The 27355-nt window shown below is 45.8% G+C and overlaps 1 protein-coding gene across 1 annotated transcript in view; it reads left to right on the top strand.

Annotated features, from left to right (window-relative positions):
- The window catches only part of LOC140193340 (glutathione hydrolase 1 proenzyme-like), a gene marked incomplete at its 3' end in the record, with an annotated part of 245683 nt that overhangs the window by 192185 nt on the left and 26143 nt on the right, over positions 1 to 27355 (top strand). Inside the window, exons 4-6 of the mRNA XM_072250662.1 lie at positions 2851 to 2943; positions 5325 to 5517; positions 14724 to 14884. Of these exons, the coding sequence (XP_072106763.1) occupies positions 2851 to 2943; positions 5325 to 5517; positions 14724 to 14884 (447 nt within the window). The remainder of the gene's footprint in view (positions 1 to 2850; positions 2944 to 5324; positions 5518 to 14723; positions 14885 to 27355) is intronic.

Here is a 27355-nt window from a genome sequence, read left to right as displayed (position 1 = left end):
GGAGGTCCTTAATAATGGACGCTGCCTTTCTGAGACATCGCTCCATAATAATGTCCTGTGTACTTTGTAGGCTAGTACCCAAGATGGAGCTGACTAGATTTACAATCCTTTGCAGCTTCTTTCAGTCCTGTGCAGTAGCCCCTCCATACCGAAAGGTGATACAGCTTGTCAGAATACTCTCCACGAAGTTTTTGAGTGCATTTGTTGACATGCCTAACCTCTTCAAACTCCTAATGAAGTATAGCCGCTGCCTTGCCTTCTTCATAACTGCATCAATATGTTGGGACTGGGTTAGATCCTCAGAGATCTTGACACCCAGGAACTTGAAGCTGCTCACTCTCTCCACTTCTGATCCCTCTGTGAGGATTGGTATGGTTCCTTCATCTTACCCTTCCTGAATTCCACAATCAGCTCTTTCGTCTTACTGATGTTGAGTGCCAGGTTGTTGCTGCGTCACCACTCCATTAGTTGGCATACCTCAATCCCGTATGCCCTCTCGTCACCACCTGAGATTCTACCAACAATGGTTGTATTGTCAGCAAATTTGCAGATGGTATTTAAGTTATGCATAGCCACACAGTCATGTGTATATAGAGAGTAGAGCAGTGGGCTAAGCACACACCCGAGGTGCGCCAGTGTTGATCGTCAGCGAGGAGGAGGTATTATCATTAATCCGCACAGGTTGTGGTCTTCCGGTTAGGAAGTTGAGGATCTAATTGCAGAGGGAGGTACAGAGGCCCAGGTTCTGTAACTTCTCAATCAGGATTGTGGGAATGATGGTATTAAATGCTGAGCTATAGTCGATGAACAGCATCCTGACACAGGTGTCTGTTGTCCAGGTGGTCTAAAGCCATGTGGAGAGCCATTGGGATTGCATCTGCCATTGACCTATTGTGGTGATAGGCAAATTGCAATGGGTCGAGGTCCTTGCTGAGGCAGGAGTTCAGTCTAGTCATAACCAACCTCTCAAAGCATTTCATCACTGTCGATGTGAGTGCTACTGGGCGGTAGTCATTCAGGCAGCCCACATCATTCTTCTCAGGCACTGGTATAATTGTTGCCTTTTTGAAGCAACTGGTAACTTCCACCCGTGGCAGTGAGAGGTTGAAAATGTTCTTGAATACTCCAGCCAGTTGGTTGGCACAGGTTTTCAGAGCCTTACCAGGTACTCCATCTGGACCTTCCACCTTGCAAGAGTTCACTGTCTTTAAAGACAATCTAACATCAGCATCTGAGATGCAGATCACAGGGTCATCAGGTGCAGCAGGGATCTTCACAGCTGTAGTTATATTCTCCCTTTCAAAGTGGGCATAGAAGGCATTGGGTTCATCTGGTGGTGAAGCATCGCTGTCATTCACGCTATTGGGTTTCACTTTGTAGGAAGTAATGTCTCGCAAACCCTGCCACAGTTGCCGTGTGTTAGGGTTAGGGTTAGGGTTACTGCATGGGGGATATGGACAAGACGAGTGAATGGGCGTGGCTTATAGAAAATAATGCAGTCATCTGTCACTGACTTAGCTGACGTGAAACCTAAGTGGCAGAAATACAGTGAAATTACTTTACATGACAAAATAAATAAATAGTGTGAAAAAAGGAATAATGAGGTGGTGTTCACAGACCATTGGGAAATCTAATGGCAGAGGGAAAGAAGCTGTTCTCAAAGCACTCCGGTCGCTCCTCCCTAAAGGCCAATTTATACTTGTGTATCAAATTGTTGCTGTAGGTACGGCGTAGCCGCGAACCCTATGCTGTATCTACACTGTACTCTACGCCGTAGCCTAACGCGCACCTCCCCAAAAATGTAGCTACGTGTTGCGGTGACGCAGACCGCAACAACTGTGATCGGTCCGCTTGCTAGCATCGCATTTCCTCCTACGCTGCAATAGCTTCCCATTGGGCGACTGAAGGGCAGGGAAGACAACTCTGGCTGCAATGCTTTCCATAAAGCTTTACAGACCTCCGAAATTATGGAGGACCCTGCGCTTGACGCCAGTTTGTAGCTAGCTGTTACAGCCTATTGACTTCCACCTGAAGAAACTCAACACAGTGGCACAGAAACCCCACCACCAACTAGTGTGTTGGCGGTGAATTGCAGAGCGATGCAGACGCACCAACACACAAGTATAAATGCTCACAACGGCGTAGTCCCCTCGCGTAGGCTGCGGCGTAAGCTGGTACGCACAAGTATAAATCAGCCTTTATGGTAGTAAAATGGAGGAGTGTAAGTCTGGACGGTGAGGACCTTTAGCCGTGGATGCTGCACTTCTGATGCATCACCTCCTACGTAATGAGGACAGCTGTGTCCTATGATCGAACTGCCTAAACTTACTACCCTCTGCAGCCTCAGTAGTTTTTAAATAGTGAGAGCTTGAGAGGTGTTAGTGATTGGTGACCTTGTTAACACCTGGTTCAGTAGATGATTGGGAGTTTGTGGAAGAAAATGCTGAGGTGAAGGATCACACTTGATCTTACTGAATGGGGAGGAATGAACGTTGTTACGTGTGAAACACCACGATCAAGTGGCACTTGGTGAGCCTCCACAGAGGCCACCTTGACTGGTCCAGTAACACTGGTGTTGGCTGAGGGCAGATTAGTAGTGAGGCTGCCCCTAGGTCCATATCCCCCGATTCCTCTTTTGTCTCTGATGTTGCAGGGAGTGGGCAAACTGCACACTGTAATGAGTGGGGGAGGACGTCACCTGGTGAGAACCACAGGCTCATTTCTGTGGGCAGCCCACCTCCTGTGTTCCCGAAAGTTGAGGCTCTATCTCCCCCCCAGGTTCCAGCTCCTGCTGGGTTGTGGCTACATGACCCATGCTGCTTCAAACATTATCTAATTCTTCTTTGACAGGAACAGTCGAAGCCATTGATTCTAGAGAAGTGGCTCCAGCGGATGCATCACGAGATATGTTTGTCAATAAGACAGATGACCTGTCTCGTAAAGGTAAGCACAGACATTGATTCCAGTGTTCTTTGGCACCAGGGTCTGAATGAATTCCAAGTTTCCACTGAGCCCAGTCACCCCACAATCACTTCCAATTGTTTCTTCTTTCTGGTTGTTTGTAAGCCCTGATTCCAAGGGTTAAGTTCAGCAGAAGGTTTCTGCCAGCGTGTCGAAGAGTGTGGTTGTGTTTAGGAGTCAGTACATACAGTTTATGTATTCATTTCAAATCAATGTCACATCTACAGTAAATTACTATTTCAATCAACATTAAATTGTCTATGGTCATCCATCTAATGTAGCATCTAGCTTAGCAATTCATTTATACCCAAAACAGCCTTTCCAGGAATAAATCAATGAAGTTGTGCAGGAACCTCTAAGGCCATTGGATTACAATCAGGAATACAATCAGATACAGTGACCAGGCATTTCAGTACAAACAGCACACCTCTCCACTTACACAAAGCCTCTAGTTATGTGAGTCCTCTTGGTTATATATCGTGCTTGATTTACGTCTCCCTCTCCATCTATACACGGGATAGCCATCCTTTTAAACATCTCCTTCCATTTATTCCTAGGAAAAAAGGAATTAGGGAATGGTCAGAGGAAGGCTCCTTCAAACTAGGAATTAGTAAACGGCATGTACAGGCATCTGTAGGGCAAATGGGGGATTTCCAGGAATGGTGGATCCACTAGGGGCTCAAATGTGTTGCAGGTATTAATAATCACATTTTAATTTGAAACTGTAAAGGGTTTATGAATCCCCAAGCATTGTAGTGTTGTTATAGTCACCGAATAAAAAGAGGGTCTGCTGGAAGGAAGGCCATGTTGATTTACCTAGTTGTCTGAAGCACAACAGATGAGTCACAACCGGCAGGATCCCTAATTCATCTCAGCACTGGAGGTGTCTAACCTGTAACTGTTGCACCCTTACCAAGAGACAAGTGTCATCTACCCCGTGACGGGTTAAGGAACCAACAGAAATGGAAAACAGCTAGAGTCTGGTATTGGTGTTAACATAAGCGACTTTCATTAGTGACTACATAATACAGTCATTTATAACTGGATAAATCAAACAAGTTAGCAGTGTTACGTGTATATATGTGTGCAAGTATAACTCTCAAACTATTGAGCTTGGGGAAAACAAGGCTTAGAGTCTTGAGATGGTAAAGTATGAAAGTTCAGTTCATCCACAGAATAGGTGATAAGAGAGATATTTGTAATCCAGGGTAAATGTCGAGAGGAGGCAATTACATCGATATTCCACAGATTCCATAACAGCAATACAAAAGAGCAATAGTAGTAGGTTTTATCTCTGAAGTTGTTCCACTCCACACACGAAGTATCAACAGTGATCTGCAACGAATTTCCTTTCAACACAAGTGGTACCACACCCGAATTCAGCTATGTGTCATTCCAAAGTGGTGACCACAGGATATAAACAGAATCCACATATGGATTATCCCCAACAGTAGTCTATCACTAAGGGGACCCTCTTCAAGGGAACCAACCCCAAACACAATGTGATAGCCACTTATCCAGTTCCACAACATACAAAGTACAGTGATTTGCCACAGGGGTGTCTTTCTTCAGTGAACTACTACACCCAAAACAGGGGAACGCACAAGTGGTATTCATAAAGGTACTCCCCTCACCAGAGAACCCACTCCTGTGGATTAACTACGTGACAGGCCCACCTTCGTATTCAAATGGAACTCAAACTCACCTTTACGGGCTACTTAGAGAGAGAGTCCAAACAGTAACCTCTTTGTCACTAGGTTTCTTCTGTTTCAAACCTTCCTCTCCCCTCTTCTCTTCCTTTAAAGTTACCAAATGTGACCACAAAAAAGGAGACTGTCTTCTGTGCTGGAGTTATCAACCCAGGTGAGGATTGGACACACAAAAAACTCCCCACTGGTCACACCCTTTTCACACTGCGAGAGCCGCTGATCAATTCTCCTGATCGATCCTCCAAAAAACCACCTTTCTGTGGGCATAACAAAGCTCACCTAGTGTCCCAAACCATGTGTCTGTCAGTCTATTGATTGAGCTTCTATTTATCTCACCATACTGAACACCAACTGTCCATCAAATAGCTCCTCCCTTCTCTCTCTGTAAGAACACAGAAGCTGCCATTGTCCTTGCAGAAGTGTAAACATGCTGCAGAGAAACCATAACACTATCTCAAAGCAGTCTTCGCCTCTCTCTCTTAATAACAAGGTGCTTGTGTTGAATTCAACTCTCTCTCTCCTTTTAAAGGTATAGTCCATTTAAAAAAATGACCCTTAGGGGTACATAATACCAAGCAACATCTGCAATTGTGTCCACTCAAATGGTTTTCATTTTAGAAGTTCCTGATTGGTTATTTCTGTTTCTGCCTACAGGAGGATTGGCCATAGCCATACCTGGTGAAATGAGAGGATACCAACTCGCTCACCAACGGCATGGAAAATTACCATGGAAACGGTTATTTGAGCCAAGTATCAAACTTGCCAAAGAAGGATTTCCCATTGGCCAAGCTCTTGCAACAGCTATGAATGAATCTAGAGAGACCATTGAGAAAGACCAGTCCTTATGGTGAGTCCAGCACCGCACGGACAGAGCTGGGAATTAGACACTGGGCTCTCAGTGACAACAATTCAAGTCAGCTGCTCTCACTCCTGAGAGACCATAAGGCATTCTACATCTGTAGGTAGATGACATTCCAAATCTTTCAGCAGAGATTAACCAACGAAAAAATCAGCCCCTTCTGTTGGCAGTATATACGATTTATATTTGCATATATTGGTTTTGTTATTACAGAGGGATTTCATTCACAGAAACCAGTGACCGTAAGGAGTTATGAAAGGGGCTTCAAAGTTAGTAATTTCTGCATCACTTCCAGTGCCATGGGTTAAGAGAGCAAGCATAGAAAGAGATCAGATGAACGTGTGATTGAGAAACTGACGCGGGGGGCAGGGTTTCAGATGCTTGAATCATTGGGTCCTCTTCTGGAGTGGTGTGACCTGTACAAAAGGACCGGTTTCAAGATTCAAGATCGTTTAGTGTCATTTACAGTACAAAAGTGAGAACAGAATGATTGTTACTCCAGATCCGCTGCAGCACAAAGAAAAACGTAATAAGATAAAGAGCACAGTAGTAATAAAAACACAATAAATATAAAAACATAAGATAGCTTCTATACATAGATTGTTTGGTTGTATATCCATAAGGTGTGCCTGTACATAAGGTGACTCTGACAGGAAATGGTAAAGTAGTGGTGGGACGCGGGAGAGGTGGGTTAGTGGGTGGAGGTGTTGAACAGCCTTACTATTTGGGGAATTAACAGTTTTTGAGTTTGGTCTGGATGCTGTGTAGCCACCTCCCTGAGCAGGATGGGTGAAATCCTGCATAATGTTACGCCCTTTTCCAGCACTGCATTCATCTTTCTGTATAGAGTTCTTCATGGCCAGTAAGCTGGTGCGGGTGATGTGTTGGGCAGTTTTGATACCTGTTGTACAGCCTTCCTGTCTGCTGCAGTTCAGTTTCCATACCGTGCAGTGATACAACATGTTAGGATGCTCTCTTTTGTGCATCTGCAGAAGGACGTGAGTACAGATGTGCATCGTCCAGTCTCTTCAGCCTCCGCAGAAAGTAGAGTCGTTGGCGAGCTTTCCTGATTATGCATAATGTGTTCTGGGGCCTTGAGATGAAGTACAAGGTGTACGCTCCAGGAGTTTGAAACTGCCCGCAGTTTCTACTGCTGTTCCACCGATGTAAAGAGGGGTGTGAGTTCTCCAGAAGTCAATAACCACCTCCTTTGTTATATTGACATTGATGACACCAGACCTTGAGCTCTCCCATGTGCTCTCTGTAGGCCATGTCTTTGCTGTTCATGATGAGCCCATAACTGGATGGGAACCAATATACAGTTCACTGGTGCTACTCCAGACAGCTTAGCAAATCATAAATACAAGAAATTCTGCAGATGCTGGAAATCCAGAGGAGCACACACAAGATTCTGGAGGAACTCAACAAATCAGGCAACATCTACCAGGATGCTGTCCGGATTAGAGGGTGTGTTGTAGTGTATTCAATATTTGAGTATAATTGTAAAGATATTGTTTGATTAAACATTCTTTATGGATTATACACGAGAAGTACATAAATGCATACTTCATTACACCACTATGTCATATGTGAGCTTAAGTGTACACAAGTTTTCTTTTAATTAGTTTCCGCAGCTGCAATACATAACAGTGGTAATGAAGAAGGTTTAACATGAACCCAAGACGTCTACCTACCTCTTGAAGTACAGCATGTTTTTAATTTGGAAGCGAGGAGAGACTTCTGAGTTTAAAAAAAAGCACAGCGCTATTTTTCTTCAGAAAGGGAGAGAGATGACTGAGTTTTTTAAAAAAGGCAGAAAATAAATGAAAGCAACAAGCAACAGGTATGGCCACAGGTTCTTTAACAGTGAGTACCATGTGATAAATATAATTTTTTTAAAAAGAAGCAGAAATGGCTGGCTATATTTGAAAGGTCGATGTGTTCGATTTACACAACAGGCAAAATCACATGATGTATACTGAATGAATTGAACAGTATTTAGAAGCAAATTAAATAGCTAATGGAAAGCCAGTTCCAGGGTTACTGGATGCAATAGGTGGAAAAGCAGAAGCAGAAGTAGAAGTAGAAGTGCTTAGTAGAAGTTTAACTGCTCCAACCAAACCAGCTGAAATGAGCTTTACTGATATCATGAATGTAATGCAAGAACATTTAGAACCAAATGCTTTAGGTTTCATAAGTGGAATCAAAAGGGAGGGGAGTCCGTTCCAACATATGTAACTGGATGGAAGAAATTATTTGAGCATTGTCAGTTCAGCTAAGTGATGAACTGAGAGATCATTTAGTTCATGGAATCTTACAAGAAAGCATTGAAAAATGGATCCTAACTGAAGTATAACTCAGATTTAAAAGAACAGTTGAAATCACTGTATCAACGGAAACTGCAGCCATACACAATTGAGTTGCAGTCAGGAATGAAAGGGAGTGTGAACAAAATTGCAATGTCTAAACAGAAACCTGCCTGGCTGAAATAAATTACATTACTGTTGTGACAGGGGCTCACATACACCAGACCAGACCAATACAGGATTAAAGGTGAAACTTGCAGAAAATGTAACAAAGTAGGAAACATACAAACAACATGTCCAGCAGACAAAAATAAATGGACTGGGCAGGGAAGAGAAAAAGTCAAGATGCAGTTTCAAAATGAGAAGTAATCTGCATGCTTTGATGAAAATTCTGATAATGATGAGAGTAACACAGGACAGGGTAGCCTTGAGATTCACAATGTGAAAACTAACAGGAGACAAGCAAATCACATTGTGAAAGCTAACAGGAGACAAGCAATTCACATTGTGAAAACTAACGGGAGACAAGCAATATGGTTTATACCAGAAGTGAATGGCAAACTAATTAATAAGGAACTGGACACTGGCTCAGCTGTTTCAGTCATTCCACAAAATAAGTTTGAATGACAATTCAAAGATATAGAACTGAAGCCTGCTAAGACCTAAAAACGTTCTGGAGAAAAGATAACTCCTGCAGAGACAACATCCGTAACAGTGAAATGCAACAACCAACAAGCCACATTGGGCTTGTATGCATTAGAAACAGGAGGGACAGCATTGTGGGGAATGATTGACTGAGACAACTACAACTTGGTTAGAGATCCATCCACCATTTGCACGCCACTTCCCCTGCAATAGAGTCTACTAAAGGGAATTAAGAAAGATACTGGATGACACCACGGCAGTGTTTAAGGATGGCATGAGAAAACTCAAACATGTCAAGAGGAAAAAAAAACTGTTAACTGAAAATGCCACACCTAAATTTTACAAAGCACATCCAGTTCCTTACACTGTCTGTGATAAAGCAGCCAGTGAGTTAGATCGCATGAAGGCTGAAAGAATTCTTTCCAAGGTTGAGTGGAGCCCATGGGTAATGCCAGTGGTCCCAGTAGCCAAGAAGGACAGGTCTGTCAAGGTCTGTGATGATTCTATTCTCACAATATCAGTACTGAAAGTCGATCAATACCTTCTTTCCGGGGCAGGGGATATATTTTCGAGGGAAGCACTTCAGCAAAATGAACTTAGCTGAGGGCTACCTACAGATGGAGATGGAAGTACAGTCTAAAGTGTTTCTCACCATAAACACTCTCAAGGGGCTTTATCACTATAATAGGCTTGTTTCTGGGGGAGCACCTGCACCTGCACTCCGACAGGAAGCTGGAGACCAGGTGCTGCTTGTTTCTGGGGGAGCACCTGCACCTGCACTCTGACAGGAAGCTGGAGACCAGGTGCTGCTTGTTTCTGGGGGAGCACCTGCACCTGCACTCTGACAGGAAGCTGGAGACCAGGTGCTGCTTGTTTCTGGGGGAGCCTCTGCACCTGCACTCCGACAGGAAGCTGGAGACCAGGTGCTGCTTGTTTCTGGGGGAGCACCTGCACCTGCACTCTGACAGGAAGCTGGAGACCAGGTGCTGCAAGGCTGCTCAGGCTCTCAGTGTTACCTGGATGACATCACTGTTACCAGTGATGGTGACAAGGAGCCCTTCCAACATCTCAAGACAGTGTGAAAGGATGAGAAGATTATGGGCTCAAGTGAGAATTCTTTAAATCAAGCATCACTTACTGTGGTTACTCTATTGACACAGAAGTATTACACAATTGTGCTGAGAAAATTCAAGCAGTGGTGGATGTCCCAAGGACAACGGATGCACACGTTGTATTTGTCAATTACCATAGGTTCTTGCTGAACCTGGCTACTGTGCTCCACCCCTCGAGCTCATTACTACAGATCGGGAAGAAATGGCAATGGACAAATTAGCAGTGTGAGGTGAAGGAAATGATGACACTAGACACTATACCCACACATTATGATCCACATTGTCTGGAAAGAAATCATATCAGGAAGAAATGGCAATGGACAAAGCAGTGTGAGGTCAGACACTGTGATCCTGGAGTTCAGTGAAGCTTGCCTGTGATGCCTTGTCTTATGGAATACAGCTGGTGCAGACATGGCTCACGTTATCCATGATGGAAGTGAACGCCCCATAGCCCTTGCATCATGTCTCCATACCATTGCAGAGAAAAATTACGCACAGATTGATAGAGAGGCTTTGAGTCTGGTTTGGGGTGCAAAACACTTCAATCAGTACCCGTATGGGAGAGAGTTTACCATCAGTACTGATCATCAACCACTACTGTCCAATTTCAATCCACAGCAGCAGCACGAATACAGAGATGGGCTCTGTTTCTTGGAGGACACAATTACAATGTCAAATCCAATTTAGAAATGTTGATGCATTGTTTCATTTACCTTTGGAAAAGGAAATAGCAGAAAAACTGACAAAACAGGGCACTCGTTAGCGTATTCTCCCTAATGCAAATTAAAAGGCACACTATTACAGCACAGACGATCCAAAGGGACACCAGAAAGGATGCCACACTGTCTCAGGTCTACCTGATGACCCAAAATGTCTGGAATGTGCAGCAGAAGTTCCAGTTCTGGGAGTGTGGTTCAGGGCAAGGGAATTCTGATTGCATTGTGGGTAGAAGAGAAGGAATCAATTTACTAACTAGAAAGTATATCTTACATTCTTTAATACAATACGCTGGTCACGTATCACTAGAAGAGGCTGCTCGTAGATTCCACAACAAAGACCTTCAGTGGACTCTCACTGTGACCAGAGCTTCACACAGTACTCCAAGTGCAGTCTGACTGAAGTGCACACAGTATTCCAAGTGCAGTCTGACTGTATTGAAGTGCACAGAGTACTCCAAGTGCAGTCTGACTGTATTGAAGTGCACAGAGTACTCCAAGTGCAGTCTGACTGAAGTGCACACAGTACTTCAAGTGCAGTCTGACTGAAGTGATAGTGACATGGTCACGAGGCAGTTAGCAAAATGCTATTACAGCCCAGCTGTATGATAGGATGCAGTCCTGCTACTATTTGTAAGGAGTTTGTAAGTTCTCCCTGTGAACATGTGTGTTTCCTCTGGGTGCTTTTTTAGAATAGTACGGCACAGTACAGGCCCTTCGGCCCACAATGTTGTGCCAACCCTCAAACCCTGCCTCCCATCTAACCCCCCACCTTAAATTCTTCCATATACCTGTCTAGTAGTCTCTTAAATTTCACTAGTGTATCTGCCTCCACCACTTACTCAGGCAGTGTATTCCACACACCAACCACTCTCTGAGTGAAAAACCTTCCTCTAATATCCCCCTTGAACTTCCCACCCCTTACCTTAAAGCCATGTCCCCTTGTATTGAGCAGTGGTGCCCTGGGGAAGAGGCGCTGGCTGTCCATTCTATCTATTCCTCTTAATATCTTGTACACCTCCATCATGTCTCTTCTCATCCTCCTTCTCTCCAAAGAGTAAAGCCCTAGCTCCCTTAATCTCTGATCATAATCCATACTCTCTAAACCAGGCAGCATCCTGGTAAATCTCCTCTGTACCCTTTCCAATGCTTCCACATCCTTCCTATAGTGAGGCGACCAATTGGTTCTGGTTTTCTCCCACATTCTAAGGACGTACGGTTAGGGTCAGTGAGTTTTGGGATGCAACTTTGGTGCTTCAGGTGCAGTGAGACTTGTGGGCTGCTCAGGATTTTCTCACTGATTTGATTTCATGTCAATGATGTATTTTGCTCTGTTTTGATGTACATGTAACAAAAAATGCCAATCTTTCTCCCTGAACTTTTATAGAGCTGCAGCATGACCCCATACTCTCGTACTCAACACTCCTACCAATGAAGACAAGCATGCCACTCGCCGTCTTCACAAACTCATCCACTTGTGTAGCCACTTCCAGTGGGCAATGATCTGGATGCCAAGATCCCTCTTTACCTCGGTGTACTTTCTCCTTTCATTTGACCACCCAAGGTGCAACATCTCACACTTACCATAATTAAATTCCATCTGCCACATTTTTGGCCACACCTCTATCACACTGTCCTTTACACCATCCACAACTCGACCAATCTTGGTGTTATTGATAAACTTAAAAATCCACCCATCTACATTTTCATCCAAATCATTAATATATGTCACAAACAAGAGCGGTCCCAGTACCCGACCCTGCGGAGCACCACTGGTCACGGATCTCCAGACAGAATAACAACCTTCCACCCAGCTCTCTGCCTTCTATGGGCAAGCCAGTTCCAAATGTGAACTTGCATTTCACTCTGGATCCCATCTGAATCAAACTACCAGGAGAAACCTTATTGATGGCTTTGTTGCAAAGTTTGCAGACAATATGAAGTTATGTGGAGGGGCAGGTAGTTTTGAGGAAGTAGAGAGGCTACAGAAGGACCTAGACAGATTAGGAGAATGGGCAAAGAAATGGCAGATGGAATACAGTGTTGGGGAGTGTTCGATGCACTTTGGTAGAAGGAATGAAAGGGTTGCATTTTCTAAATGGAGAGAAATTACAAAAAAACTGAGGTGAAATGGACTTGGGAGTCCTTGTACGGGATTCCCTAAAGGTTAATTTGCAGGTTGAATCTGTGGTGAGGAGGGCAAATACAATGTTAAACATTCATTTGAAGAGGACAAGAATATAAAATAAGGATGTAATCTTAAGGTTTTATAAAGCACTGGTGAGGCCTCACTTGGGGTATTGTGAGCAGTTTTGGCCCCTTATCTTAAAAAGGATGTGCTGAAACTGGAGAGGATTCAAAGGAGGTTCACAAAAATGATTCATGATTGAATGGCTTGTCATATCAAGAAGGTTTGATGGCTCTGGGCCTGTATTCACTGGAATTTAGAAGAATGAGGGGTGACGCCATTGAAACCTATTGAATGGTGGAAAGGCCTTGATAGAGTGGATGTGGAGAGGGTATTTCCTACGGTGGGAGAGTCTAAGACCAGAGAACACCATCTTAGAATATAAGTGACCTGATAGAGGTGTATAAGATGATGGGAGGCATTGATCATGTGTATAGTCAGAGGCTTTTTCCCAGGGCTGAAATGGCTGCCACAAAAGGGCACAGGTTTAAGGTGCTTGGGAGTAGGTACAGAAGAGATGTCAGGGGTAAGTTTTTTATGTAGAGAGTGGTGAATACGTGGAATGGGCTGCCGGCAACGGTGGTGGAGGTGGATATGATAGGGTCTTTTAAGAGACTTTTAGATAGGTACATGGAGCTTAGAAAAATAGAGGGCCATGGGTACCCCTAGTAATTTCTAAGGTAGGGCCTGTATTGTGCTGTAGGTTTTCTATGTTTTTCTATGTTTGTTAGAACGGAGATGTGGAGGAATTTCTTTAGCCAAAGGGTGGTTAATCTGTGGAATTCTTTGCCACAGGCATTTGTGGAAGCAAAGTTATTATGTATATTTAAGGCAGAGGTTGAAAGATTCTTGATTGGTCAGGGATACGGAGAGAAGGCAGGAGACTGGAGCTGAGAGGAAAATTGGATCAGATATGATGAAATGGCGGAGCAGACTCGATGGGCCAAATGGCCTAATTCTGCTCATGTATCATATGGTTTTATAGCCTTTATCGAATGTCCATGTAGATAACATCAACTGCCTTGCCCTCATCAAACATCTTTGTCACCTCCTCAAAAAACTTTTAAGGTATGACCTTCCCCACGCAAAGCCATGCTGACTGTCCCTCAGCAGGCAATGCCTTTCCAAATGTGCGTAAATCCAAGCCCTCAGTATCCTCTCCGATAAATTTCCTGCCCTTGATGTGAGGCTCTCTGGCCTATAACGGCTGACTGGTCCTGATGAGGGGAGTTGACCCGGAAGATTGACACTTTATTCCTCTCCGTAGATGCTGCCAATCCAGTCAGCTCCATCTTGGACACTAGTCAACAAAGTACCCAGGATATCTTTAAGGAGCAGTGTCTCAGAAAGGCAGCATCCATTATTAAGTACCACCAGCACCCTGGGCATACCTTTTTCTCACTGTTACTGTCAGGTAGGAGGTACAGAAGCCTGAAGGCACACACTCAGCGATTCAGGAACAGTGTCTTCCCCTCTGCCATCCGATTCCTAAATGGACATTGAAGCTTTGGACACTACCTCACTTTTTTAATAGACAGTATTTCTGTTTTTGCACATTTTAAAAAATCTATTCAATATATGTAATTGATTTACTTGTTTATTTATTATTAGTATTTTCTCTCTGCTAGATTATGTATTGCATTGAACTGCTGCTGTTAAGTTAACAAATTTCACATTACATGCCGGTGATAATAAACCTGATTCTGATTCTGACCCACAAAGTGTTTGTTGCTCTGGCCTATAACTATTTGCATTATCCTTAGTTCACTTCTTGAACAAAAGCACAACATTGCCACTCTCTGGGACTTTGCCTGTTGCTATTGAGGACATAAAGATCTGTGTCAAACCCAAAGAACCAATAATCTCTTCACTTGCTTCTTTCAATATTCTATGATATATGCCATCAGAACCTAAGGACTTAGCGCACCTTAATGCCTTACAGAAGAGCCCGCACTACCTCCCCCCTAATCTCAAAACGTCCCAGCACATTAACTCACTTCACTCTGCTTCACTACCCTCCAATCCGCTCTCGTCAGTAAATACTGAAACACTGACTGCTTAAGTCCCACATATTGGTAAAGGCTGAAGCCAGAAAGCAGAGGAGGAGTGTTTGTGTCGGGAGTCAGTGGAGGAAGTAGCCTGCAGTCTTGTACACTCTTGCTGTGAGCAGTTCACAACCTGTTGCATTGCAGCTAGAGCCACCTGACTCTTTGCTTCCTCCCCACAGTGAGGTGTTCTGTAAAGTCGATGGTACCATTCTCCAGGAAGGCGAAATCATCAGATTCCCAAAGCTGGCTGAAACCTATCAGGTGCTGGCAGATGAAGGTCCTGATGCATTTTACAATGGATCTCTGTCCCAGCAGATTGTGACTGATATCAGGAATGCAGGTGAGCAGTGGCCTGAGGACAGAACTACTTCTCCATTGGGATTATAGCAGTGACGAGGATCCTTGTCTCCTGATCTCATCCATTCCACTGGTATCCTATGCCCTCACAGCTGAGAAACAGGTCATTTGGCCTACTCTATCTGTGCCCATCCCGATGCTAATGGTGTTAATCTTAACTTGGACTGGGAATGATTTTATGTGTACTGTGAACATTTACTAGTCTCTCAAACCCAGAGGTCACCGGGCTTTGTCCTTCAAATGGTGAAGATGGGGCAGTGTATAGACCACAAGATATAAGAGCAGAATTAGTCCATTTAGACCATCGAATCATCTTCACCATTCATCTATTCTTTTTTCAACCCCACTTTCCTGCTACGTTAACCTTTAACTGTCCTACTCATCGAGACGTATCCATCTCAGCCTTAAAGCCGTCGTCTATGGCAACGAATTCCACAGATTCACCACCCCATGGCTGAAGAAATCCCTCCTCTTTCCATTGCAAAGGGATGTCCCTGTACCCTGAGGCTGCACAAATGGATATCTGACTCTGCTACTGATGAAAATATCCTCTATCCTAGCCTTTCACTATTCATTAGTTCTCCATTCATCCTTCAGAACTTAAAACAAGTCAAAATAGCATGGATTGGCATCACAGTCCTTGTATCATCCAGCATGAAAACCGGCCCTTCAGAGCCCATCTGAACTGAGATTGCCATGGATAAGAGACCAGAAGACATGGGGGCAGAATTAGCCTATTTGGCCCATTGAGTCTGCTCTGCCATTTCAGCATGGTTGGTCTATTTTCCCTCTCAATATTCTCCTGGCCTCTCTCTGCAACCTGTCCTGCCCTGACGAATCAACCTCCGCCTTAAATACACCCAATGACCTGGCCTCCACAGCCACCTGTGGCAACAATTTCCACAGATTCACCTCCATCTGGCTAAATAAATTCTTCATTTCCATTTTAAATTGATGTCCCTCCATTCTGAGGCTGTGCCCTCTGGGTCTAGACTCTCCAACTGTGGGAAACATCCTCTCCACATCTACTCTGTCTTGGCCTTCCAACGTTCGATAGGTTTCAATGAGATCCTCCCTCATCCTTCTAAATTCCAGTGAGTACAGACCCAGAGCCATCAAAATCTCCTTGTATGATATTCTCTCATTCCTGGAATCATTTTCGTAAACCTGCTCTGAGCCCTCTCCAATGTCAGCACATCCTTTCTTAGATAAGGGCCAAAACTGCTCACAATACTCCAAGTGAGGCCTCAGCAGTCCCTTATAAAGCCTCAGAATTACATCTTTGTTTTTACATTCCAGCCCTCTCGAAATGAATGCTCACATTGCATTTGCCTTCCTCACCACCGACTCAACAAGAGCGCACGACTTCAGGATTGAAGGACGTCCATTTAGAACAGAGATGCAGAGAAATTATTTTAGTGAGAGGGTGGTAAATCTGTGGAATTTGTTGCTACAAGTGGCTGTGGAGGTCACATCAGTGGGTGCATTAAGGCAGAGATAGATAGGTTCTTGATTAGCCAGGGCATCAAAGGGTACGGGGAGAAGGCAGGGGAGTGGGGATGACTGGAAGAATTAGACCAGTCCATGATTGAATGGTGGAGCAGACTTGATGGGCTGAATGGCCTACTTCTACACCTATATTTTATGGTCTAACCTGCAAGTTAACCTTTAGAGAATCGTGCACAACGATTTCAAAGTCCTTTCTCACCTTGGCTTTTTAAATTTTTTGCCAGTTTAGAAAATAGTCTACGCTTTTGTTCCTTCTACCAGAATGCATCACTATACACTTCCCAACGCTGCCACTTTTTGCCAATTCTTCTCATCTGTCTAGGTCCTTCCTCAACTACACTTATCTTAACGCCTATATAACATAAAAAAGCATGGGTCCCAACACCGATAGCTGTGGAACACCACTGGTCACCAGCAGCCAGGCAGACAAAGCTCCCCTTATTCCCCCCCTTTGCCTCCTGCCATATCCATGCTGGTATCTTTCCCATAATGCCATGGGCTCTTACCTTGTTTAGCAGCCTCATGCATGGCACCTTGTCAAAGGCCTTCTGAAAATCCAAATACACAACATCAGCCAATTCTCCTTTGCCTATCCTGCTTGTTATTTCCTCAAATTCTACCAGATTTGTCAGGGAAGATTTTCTCTTCAGTGCCCTCAAGAACCCTGAGACCTCATCCTTAACAATTGACTCCAACATTTTCCCAACCATTGAGGTCAGGCTAACTGGCCTATAATTTTGCTTCTTCTGCCTTTCTCCCTTCTTAAAGGGTGGAGCGACATTTGCAATTTTCCAATCCTCTGGGACCTTGCCAGGATCGAGTGATTTTTGAAAGATCATGACTAATGCCTCCTCAATCTCTTCAGCTAACTCGTTCAATATCCTGGAGTGTAGTCCATCTGGTCCAGGTGACCTCTGCCTTCAGACCTTTCAGCTTCCCAAGCACCTTCTCCCTGGAAATAGCACTTACACTCACTTCTGCTCCTGACACACTTGAACATCCGACATGGTGCTGCTTTCTTCCACAGTGAAGACGGATGCAAAGTTCTTATTCAATTCATCCACTATTTCCTTGTCGCCCATTGCTATTTCTCCAGTGTCATTTTCCAGTGGTGTGATATCTGGTCTCATCTCTCTCGTGCTCTTTATTCATCTGAAAAAATCCTCTTTGTTGGATTTACCATCATATTTCATCTGTTCCCTCCTTTTTAGTTGCCTTCTGTTGACTTACAAAAGATTCCCAATTCTCCAACTTCCCACTAAATTTTAAAACACAGAAAGAACACAGAACATAGAAATCTACAGCATATTACAGGCCCTTCGGCCCACAATGTTGTGTCGACCATGTCACCTACTCTAGAAACTGTCTAGAATTTCCCTAGCGCATAGCCCCCTACTTTTCTAAGCTCCACATACCTTTCTAAGAGGCTCTTAGAAGACCCTATTGTATCCGCTTTCAACACCGTGTCGGCAGCCCATTCCACGCACCCACCACTCTCTGTGTGAAAAACTAACCCCAACATTTCCTCAGTACCTATTTCCAAGCACCTTAAAACTATGCCCCCTCATGTTAACCATTTCAGCCCTGGGAAAAAGCCTCTGGCTATTCATAAGACCATAAAATATAGGAGTAGAAGTAGGCTATTCGGCCCATTGTGTCTGCCCCTTTATTCAATCATGGGCTGATCCAATTCCAATTCTTCCCGTCATCCCCACTCCCCTGTCTTCTCCCCATACCCTCTGATGCCCTGGCTAATCAAAAACCTATCTATCTCTGCTTTAAATACACCCAATAACTTGGCCTCTGCAGCCGCTCATGACATAACGTTCCACAGATTTACCATCCTCTGACTAAAGTAATTTTTCCGCATCCCTGTTCTAAATGGACGTCCTTCAATCCTGAAGTTGTGCCCTCTCGTCCTAGACTCCCCTACCATGGGAAATAACTTTGCCATATCTAATCTGTTCAGGCCTTTTAACATTCAGAATGTTTCTCTGAGATCCCCCCTCATTTTCCTGAACTCCAGGGAATACAGTCCAAGAGTTGCCAGATGTTCCTCATATGGTAACCCTTTCATTCCTGGAATCATTCTCGTGAATCTTCTCTGAGCCCTCTCCAATATCAGTTTATCCTTTCTAAAATAAGGAGCCAAAACTGCACACAATACTCCAAGTGTGGTCTCACGAGTGCCTTATAGAGCCTCAACATCACATCCTTGATCTTATATTCTATACCTTTAGAAATGAATGCCAACATTGCATTCGCCTTCTTCACAGCCAACTCAACCTGGAGGTGAACCTTTAGGGTATCTTGCACAAGGACTCCCAAGTCCCTTCGCATCTCTGCATGGGGAGAATTCACTCCCCATCTAAATAATAGTCTGCCCGTTTATTTCTTCCACCAAAGTGCACGACCATACACTTTCCAACATTGTATTTCATTTGTCACTTCTTTGCCATTCTCCTAAACTATCTAAGTGTCTCTGCAGGCTCTCTGTTTCCTCAACACTACCTGCTCCTCCACCTATCTTTGTATCATCAGCAAATTTAGCCACAAATCCATTAATCCCATAGTCCAAATCATTGACATACATCATAAAAAGCAGTGGTCCCAACACCGACCCCTATTGAACTCCACTGGTAACTGGCAGCCAGCCAGAATAGGATCCCTTTATTCCCACTCTCTGTTTTCTGCCGATCAGCCAATGCTCCACCCATGCTAGTAACTTCCCTGTAATTCCATGGGCTCTTATCTTGCTAAGCTGTCTCATGTGTGACACCTTGTCAAAGGCCTTCTGAAAATCCAAGTGCACCATATCTACTGCATCTCCTTTGTCTACCCTGCTTGTATTTTCCTCAAAGAATTGCAGTCTGTTAATCAGGCAGGATTTTCCTTTCAGGAAACCATGCTGGTTTTGGCCTATGTTGTCATGTGCCTCCAGATATTCTGTAATCTCATCCCTAACAATTGATTCCAACAACTTCCCAATCACTGATGACAGGCTAACAGGTCTATAGCTTCCTTTCTGCTGCCTCCCATCCTTCTTAAATAGTGGAGTAACATTTGCAACTTTCCAGTCATCTGGTACAAAGCCAGAGTCTATCGATTCTTGAAAGATCATTGTTAATGCCACATGATCAATGCCTCCTCCTCGTCTTATACACCTCTATCGGGTCACCACTCATCCTCCGTCGCTCCAAGGAGAAAAGGCCAAGTTCACTCAACCTGTTCTCATAAGACATGCTCCCCAATCCAAGCAACATCCTTGTAAATCTCCTCTGCACCCTTTCTATGGTTTCCACATCCTTCCTGTAGTGAGGTGACCAGAACTGAGCACCAAGTGGGCTCTGACCAAAGCCTTGTATAGCTGTAACCTTCTCTCATGGCTCTTGAACACAATCCCATGGTTGATAAAGGACAACACATCATATGCCTTCTTAACAACACTGTCAACCTGCACAGCAGCTTTGAGTGTCCTATGGACTTGGACCCCAAGATCTTGCTGATCATCCACACTGCCAAGAGTCTCACCATTTATATTATATTCTGTCTTCAAATTGGACCTAACAAAATGAACCACTTCACACTGGGTTGAACTCCATCTGCCACTTCTAAGCCCAGTTCTACATCCTATCGATGTCCCACTGTAACCTCTGACAACTCTTCAGACTATCCACAACACCCCCAACCTTTTTGTCAGCAGTAAACTTACTAACTCATCCCTCCACTTCCTCATCCACATCATTTATAAAGATCACAACGCAGAGCAGGTCCCTGCAGAACACCAGTGGTCACTGACCTCCATGCAGAATATGACCCATCTACAACCACTCTTTGCCTTCTGTGGGCAAGCCAGTTCTGGATCCACAAAGCAATGTCCCCTTAGATCCTATGCCTCCTTACTTTCTGAATGAGCCTTGCATGGGGAACCTTATCACATGTCTTACTGAAATCCATATGCACTACATCCACTGTTTTACCTTCATCAATATGTTTTGTTACTTTCTCAAAGAATTCAATCAGGCTCGTAAGGCACAACCTGCCCTTGACAAAGCCATTCTGACTATCCCTAATCAGATTATGTCTCTCCAAATGCTCATAAATCCTACCTCTCAGGATCTTCTCCAACAACTTGCCCACCACTGAAGTCGAACTCACTGGTCTATAATTTCCTGAGTTATCTCTACTCCCTTTCTTCAACAAGTGAAAATTTTGCACAAGTGCAAATTTTCCTCTATTATATGCCTTCTCTTTTTCGTTTATGTTGTTTTTGATTTCCCTTTATGAATGCATTATCCTTCTTCTGTGGGAAGTATCTATCCTGCACTTTCTGAATTTCTCTCAGAATTTCCAACCATTGCTTTTCTACCGTCATCCCTGCTAGTGTGCCCTTCCTATCAGCTTTGGCCAGCTATTCTCTCATGCCTCTATAATTCCCTTTACTCCACTGTAATACTCTCAAATCTCTCTCAAATTGCAGAATAAATTCTATCGTATTATGATCACTACATCCTAAGGGTTTCTTTACCTTAAGCTCTCTAATTAAATACAGTTCATTACATGACACCTAATTGAGAACAGCCTTTTTTTCTAGTAAGCCCAACCACAAGCTCCTGTTAAGAGCCATCTTGTAGGCATTCTACAAACTCTATCCTGGGTTCCAGCAACTACCTGCATATTGAAATCCCCCGAAACTATCATAACATTGCCCTATTGACAAGCATTTTCTATGTCCTGTTGTAATTTGTAGACCACATCCTGGATACTGTTCAGAGGTCTGTATTTAACTCCCATCAAGATCTTTTTACCCTCATTGTTTCTCATCTCTACCCAAAAGATTCTGGACCTTCCGATTTTATGTCACCTCTTTCTGAGGATTTGATTTCATTTTTTACCAACAGAGCCATCCCACCCTCTCTACCTACCTGCCTGTCCTTTCAATACAAGGTGTATCTGTGGATTTTAAGCTTCCAATTACGATCTTCTTTCAGTCACAACTCAGTGATGCCCACAATATTATACTTGCCAATCTATAACTGTGCTACAAGATCATCTACCTTAACCACATGCTGTGTGAGTTCAAACATAACACCTTCAGTCTTGTATTCATCACCTGTTACGTTCAATCAGGATGGTGGGTCTGGTCTGGCAAATGAGACAGAAAGCACTCTCTAACAATAGGTATATTGATCATTTATTTACAAACTGTAAAAATTCAACCAAACATTCATGTTCCCTAAGTTACAGGCACTAAAAAGCCAAATATTCAATAAATCTACGTACATTCAAACATACTCTGTTGAAAGCTTACGGAGCATACCTTCCCAATGGTCATGTGCATCCTTGCCTTAAGCAAAAGAGGAAGAGTCTAAGCCCTTTCCATGTGTAATTTGATATACCCAGAATGTTTGAAACTGGACACCAATGGGAAAAGGAGGGGCAGCTCCTAAACTAACCAGTCACGACGAAAGCAACTTTCAACAATCAGAATAAGGCACACCCCACAGGACAGCTGTGCCCTTATCGATTTTGTTTCCATGCTGCCCTGCAAATCATCTCACTGGCAGCAACTCTGCCCTTTCATCTGCCAGTCCTTCCTAACAGTCACACAGCACACTGCATCTGGCTGTATATGAACTGTCCCATCCTCAGCCCTATCAGTCCAATTCCCATCCCCTGCCAAATTAGTTTAAATTCTCCCCAACAGCTCCAGCAAACCTACCCACAGGATACTGGTCTCCCTTGAGCCAGCTGTAACTCGTCCTTTTTGTACAGGTCACGCCTTCCCCAGAAGAGATCCCAATGATCCAGCAATCTGAACCCCTGCCCCCTGCACCAGTTCCTCAGCCACACATACCATACTTACCCTCACCGGGGCATGGCACAGACAGCAATCCAGGAATTACACCCTTGGAGGTCTTACTTTTCTGCTTTCTATCTAACACACTGCATTCTCTCTTCAGAACTTATGCACAAGTCCTCAGATATCGGGAAGGAGGACTTTGCCGTTGTCGTTTCCAATGCCTAGGTCAATGTGGGATTATCCATCTGCGTTCATTCCTTATTGTTTTGTTTTAATGGTTGGATGCAACTGAATGGCTTGCTCAGAAAACATATTGCTGTGCGCCTAGAACCACATATGTCCAGCCCGGGTAAGAACGGCAGGATTCCTGCCCTGAAGGACATGAGTGAGCCAGATGGGTTTTTAAGACAATCGTCATGGTTTCATGGTCAGCATGTATTTTTATTGTATTCAAAGTCACCACCTGCCATGATGGGCTTCAAAATCATGCCCAGCATATAACTGGGTCTCTGGTTTACTGATCCAGTGGTAATTACCACTATGCCAAATGTTAATATGATAATAAACATACCACTACTTTTACTTGGAAACATTTTAGAGATTCGAAGTACTTACATTGTCAGTGTTTAAACATTAATTCTAAATAGTCATAGTTTGCATATTACAAAACAACAGCGATTGCGTCACTCAGCTCTCATACCATGTCAACATTGTGTCACTCAGCTCTTATCCCATGCAAACACCATGTAAACATTGTGTCACTCAGCTCTCATGACATGCAGACATTGTATAACTCAGCTCTCAGGCGATGACGACAGTTCCTTCTGAGAGCCGCTGTGGAAGAAATCCGTGGGAACAGAGTGGGCCCTCGCCCTCCTAGTTCCTGCTGACAAGTAGTCGACTCGCTGGAGCATAAAGCATGGAACACCGCAGCACTTTGGCCCCTAATGTTATGCCAACCGTTTAGCCTACTGTAAGATCAATCTAACCCTCCCCTCTTACGTCGCCCTCCATTTTTCTCTCTTCTGCGTGCCTATCTGGGAGTTTCTTCTATACCCCTAATTATCTGCCTCTATCACCACCACTGGCAGGTGTTCTTTCCCTGTATCACCACCACTGGCAGGTGTTCTTTCCCTCTATCACCACCACTGGCAGGGTGTTCTTCACCTCTATCACCACCACTGGCAGGGTGTTCCTCACCTCTATCATCACCACTGGCAGGTGCTCCTTGCCTCTATCACCACCACTGGCAGGGTGTTCCTCACCTCTATCATCACCACTGGCAGGTGCTCCTCGCCTCTATCACCACCACTGGCAGGGTGTTCCAGCCCTCTATCACCACCACTGGCAGGATGTTCCTTGCCTCTATCACCACCACTGGCAAGGTATTCTTCACCTCTATCACCACCACTGGAAGGGTGTTCCTCGCCTCTATCACCACCACTGGCAGGGTGTTCCTCACCTCTATCACCACCACTGACAGGGTGTTCCAACCTCTATCACCACCACTGGCAGGGTGTTCCATGCCTCTATCACCCCCACTGGCAGCTGTTCTTTTGTTCTGTCACCACCACTGGCGGGGTGTTCCTCGCCTCTATCATCATTACTGGCAGGGTGTTCCTTCCCTCTATCACCACCACTGGCAGGTGTTCCATGCCTCTATCACCACCACTGGCAGTATGTTCCACGCCTCTATCACCACCACTGGCAGGGTGTTCCACGCCTCTATCACCACCACTGGAGGGTGTCCCTCGCCTCTATCACCACCACTGGCAGGGTGTTCCACGCCTCTATCACCACCACAGGCAGGGCGTTCCACGCCTCTATCACCACCACTGGCAGGGTGTTCCATGCCTCTATCACCACCACTGACAGGGTTTTCCTCGCCTCTATCACCACCACAGGCAGGGCGTTCCACTCCTCTATCACCACCACTGGCAGGGTGTTCCTCGCCTCTATCACCACCACTGGCAGGGTGTTTCTCACCTCTATCACCACAACTGGCAGGGTGTTCCACGCCTCTATCACCACCATTGGCAGATGTTCCACGCCTCTATCACCACCACCGGCAGCGGGTTCCTCACCTCTATCACCACCACTGGCAGGGTGTTCCTCGCCTCTATCACCACCACTGGCAGGGTGTTCCTCGCCTCTATCACCACCACTGGCTGGGTGTTCCACGCCTCTATCACTACCACTGGAGGGTGTTTCTCACCTCTATCAACACCACGGGCAGGGTGTTCCACGCCTCTATCACCACCACTGACAGGGTTTTCCTTGCCTCTATCACCACCACTGGCAGGGTGTTCCACTCCTCTATCACCACCACTGGCAGGGTGTCCCTCGCCTCTATCACCACCACTGGCAGGGTGTTCTATGCCTCTATCACCACCATTGGCAGGGTGTTGCACGCCTCTATCACCACCACTGGCAGGTTGTTCCACGTCTCTATCGCCACCACTGGCAGTGTTTTCCTCACCTCTATCACCACCACTGGCATGGTGTTCCTCGCCTCTATCACCACCACTGGCAGGGTGTTCCACGCCTCTATCACCACCACTGGCAGCTGTACTTTCCTTCTGTCACCACCACTGGCAGGGTGTTCCTCACCTCTATCACCACTACTGGCAGGGTGTTCCACACCTCTATCACCACCACTGGAAGGTGTTCTTTCCCACTATCACCACCACTGGCAGGGTGTTCCACACCTCTATCACCACCACTGGCATGGTGTTCCTCGCCTCTATCACCACCACTGGCAGGGTGTTCCACGCCTCTATCACCACCGCTGGCAGCTGTTCTTTCCTTCTGTTACCACCACTGGCAGGGTGTTCCTCACCTCTATCACCACTACTGGCAGAGTGTTCCACACCTCTATCACCACCACTGGAAAGTATTCTTCCCCTCTATCACCACCACTGGAGGGTGTTTCTCACCTCTATCAACACCACGGGCAGGGTGTTCCACGCCTCTATCACCACCACTGACAGGGTTTTCCTTGCCTCTATCACCACCACTGGCAGGGTGTTCCACTCCTCTATCACCACCACTGGCAGGGTGTCCCTCGCCTCTATCACCACCACTGGCAGGGTGTTCTATGCCTCTATCACCACCATTGGCAGGGTGTTGCACGCCTCTATCACCACCACTGGCAGGGTGTTCCACGCCTCTATCGCCACCACTGGCAGTGTTTTCCTCACCTCTATCACCACCACTGGCATGGTGTTCCTCGCCTCTATCACCACCACTGGCAGGGTGTTCCACGCCTCTATCACCACCACTGGCAGCTGTACTTTCCTTCTGTCACCACCACTGGCAGGGTGTTCCTCACCTCTATCACCACTACTGGCAGGTTGTTCCACACCTCTATCACCACCACTGGAAGGTGTTCTTTCCCACTATCACCACCACTGGCAGGGTGTTCCACACCTCTATCACCACCACTGGCATGGTGTTCCTCGCCTCTATCACCACCACTGGCAGGGTGTTTCACACCTCTATCACCACCACTGGAAAGTATTCTTCCCCTCTATCACCACCACTGGAGGGTGTTTCTCACCTCTATCAACACCACGGGCAGGGTGTTCCACGCCTCTATCACCACCACTGACAGGGTTTTCCTTGCCTCTATCACCACCACTGGCAGGGTGTTCCACTCCTCTATCACCACCACTGGCAGGGTGTCCCTCGCCTCTATCACCACCACTGGCAGGGTGTTCTATGCCTCTATCACCACCACTGGCAGGGTGTTGCACGCCTCTATCACCACCACTGGCAGGGTGTTCCACGCCTCTATCGCCACCACTGGCAGTGTTTTCCTCACCTCTATCACCACCACTGGCATGGTGTTCCTCGCCTCTATCACCACCACTGGCAGGGTGTTCCACGCCTCTATCACCACCACTGGCAGCTGTACTTTCCTTCTGTCACCACCACTGGCAGGGTGTTCCTCACCTCTATCACCACTACTGGCAGGGTGTTCCACACCTCTATCACCACCACTGGAAGGTGTTCTTTCCCACTATCACCACCACTGGCAGGGTGTTCCACACCTCTATCACCACCACTGGCATGGTGTTCCTCGCCTCTATCACCACCACTGGCAGGATGTTCCACGCCTCTATCACCACCGCTGGCAGCTGTTCTTTCCTTCTGTTACCACCACTGGCAGGGTGTTCCTCACCTCTATCACCACTACTGGCAGGGTGTTCCACACGTCTATCACCACCACTGGAAAGTATTCTTCCCCTCTATCACCACCACTGGAGGGTGTTTCTCACCTCTATCAACACCACGGGCAGGGTGTTCCACGCCTCTATCACCACCACTGACAGGGTTTTCCTTGCCTCTATCACCACCACTGGCAGGGTGTTCCACTCCTCTATCACCACTACTGGCAGGGTGCCCTCGCCTCTATCACCACCACTGGCAGGGTGTTCTATGCCTCTATCACCACCACTGGCAGGGTGTTGCACGCCTCTATCACCACCACTGGCAGGGTGTTCCACGCCTCTATCGCCACCACTGGCAGTGTTTTCCTCACCTCTATCACCACCACTGGCATGGTGTTCCTCGCCTCTATCACCACCACTGGCAGGGTGTTCCACACCTCTATCACCACCACTGGCAGGATGTTCCACGCCTCTATCACCACCACTGGCAGGATGTTCCACGCATCTATCACCACCACTGGCAGGGTGCTCCTCGCCTCTCAGGGTGTTCCTCACCTCTATCACCACCACTGGCAGGGTGTCCATGCCTCTATCACCACCACTGGCAGGGTATTCCACGCCTCTATCACCACGACTGGCAGGGTGTTCCACACCTTTATCACCACCACTGGAGCGTGTTCCTCGCCTCTATCACCACCACTGGCAGGGTGTTCCACGCATCTATCACCACCACTGGCAGTGTTTTCCTCACCTCTATCACCACCACTGGCATGGTGTTCCTCTCCTCTATCACCACCACTGGCAGGGTGTTCTACGCCTCTATCACCACCACTGGCAGCTGTTCTTTCCTTCTGTCACCACCACTGGCAGGGTGTTCCTCACCTCTATCACCACTACTGGCAGGGTGTTCCACACCTCTATCACCACCTCTGGCAGGTGTTCCACACCTCTATCACGACCACTGGAAAGT

This window comes from Mobula birostris, unplaced genomic scaffold (assembly GCF_030028105.1).
Source record: "Mobula birostris isolate sMobBir1 unplaced genomic scaffold, sMobBir1.hap1 scaffold_508, whole genome shotgun sequence".
Lineage (NCBI taxonomy): Eukaryota > Metazoa > Chordata > Chondrichthyes > Myliobatiformes > Myliobatidae > Mobula > Mobula birostris.
The sequence above is the reverse complement of the archived record's forward strand: the minus strand, read 5'-3'. Positions and strand labels throughout refer to the sequence as shown.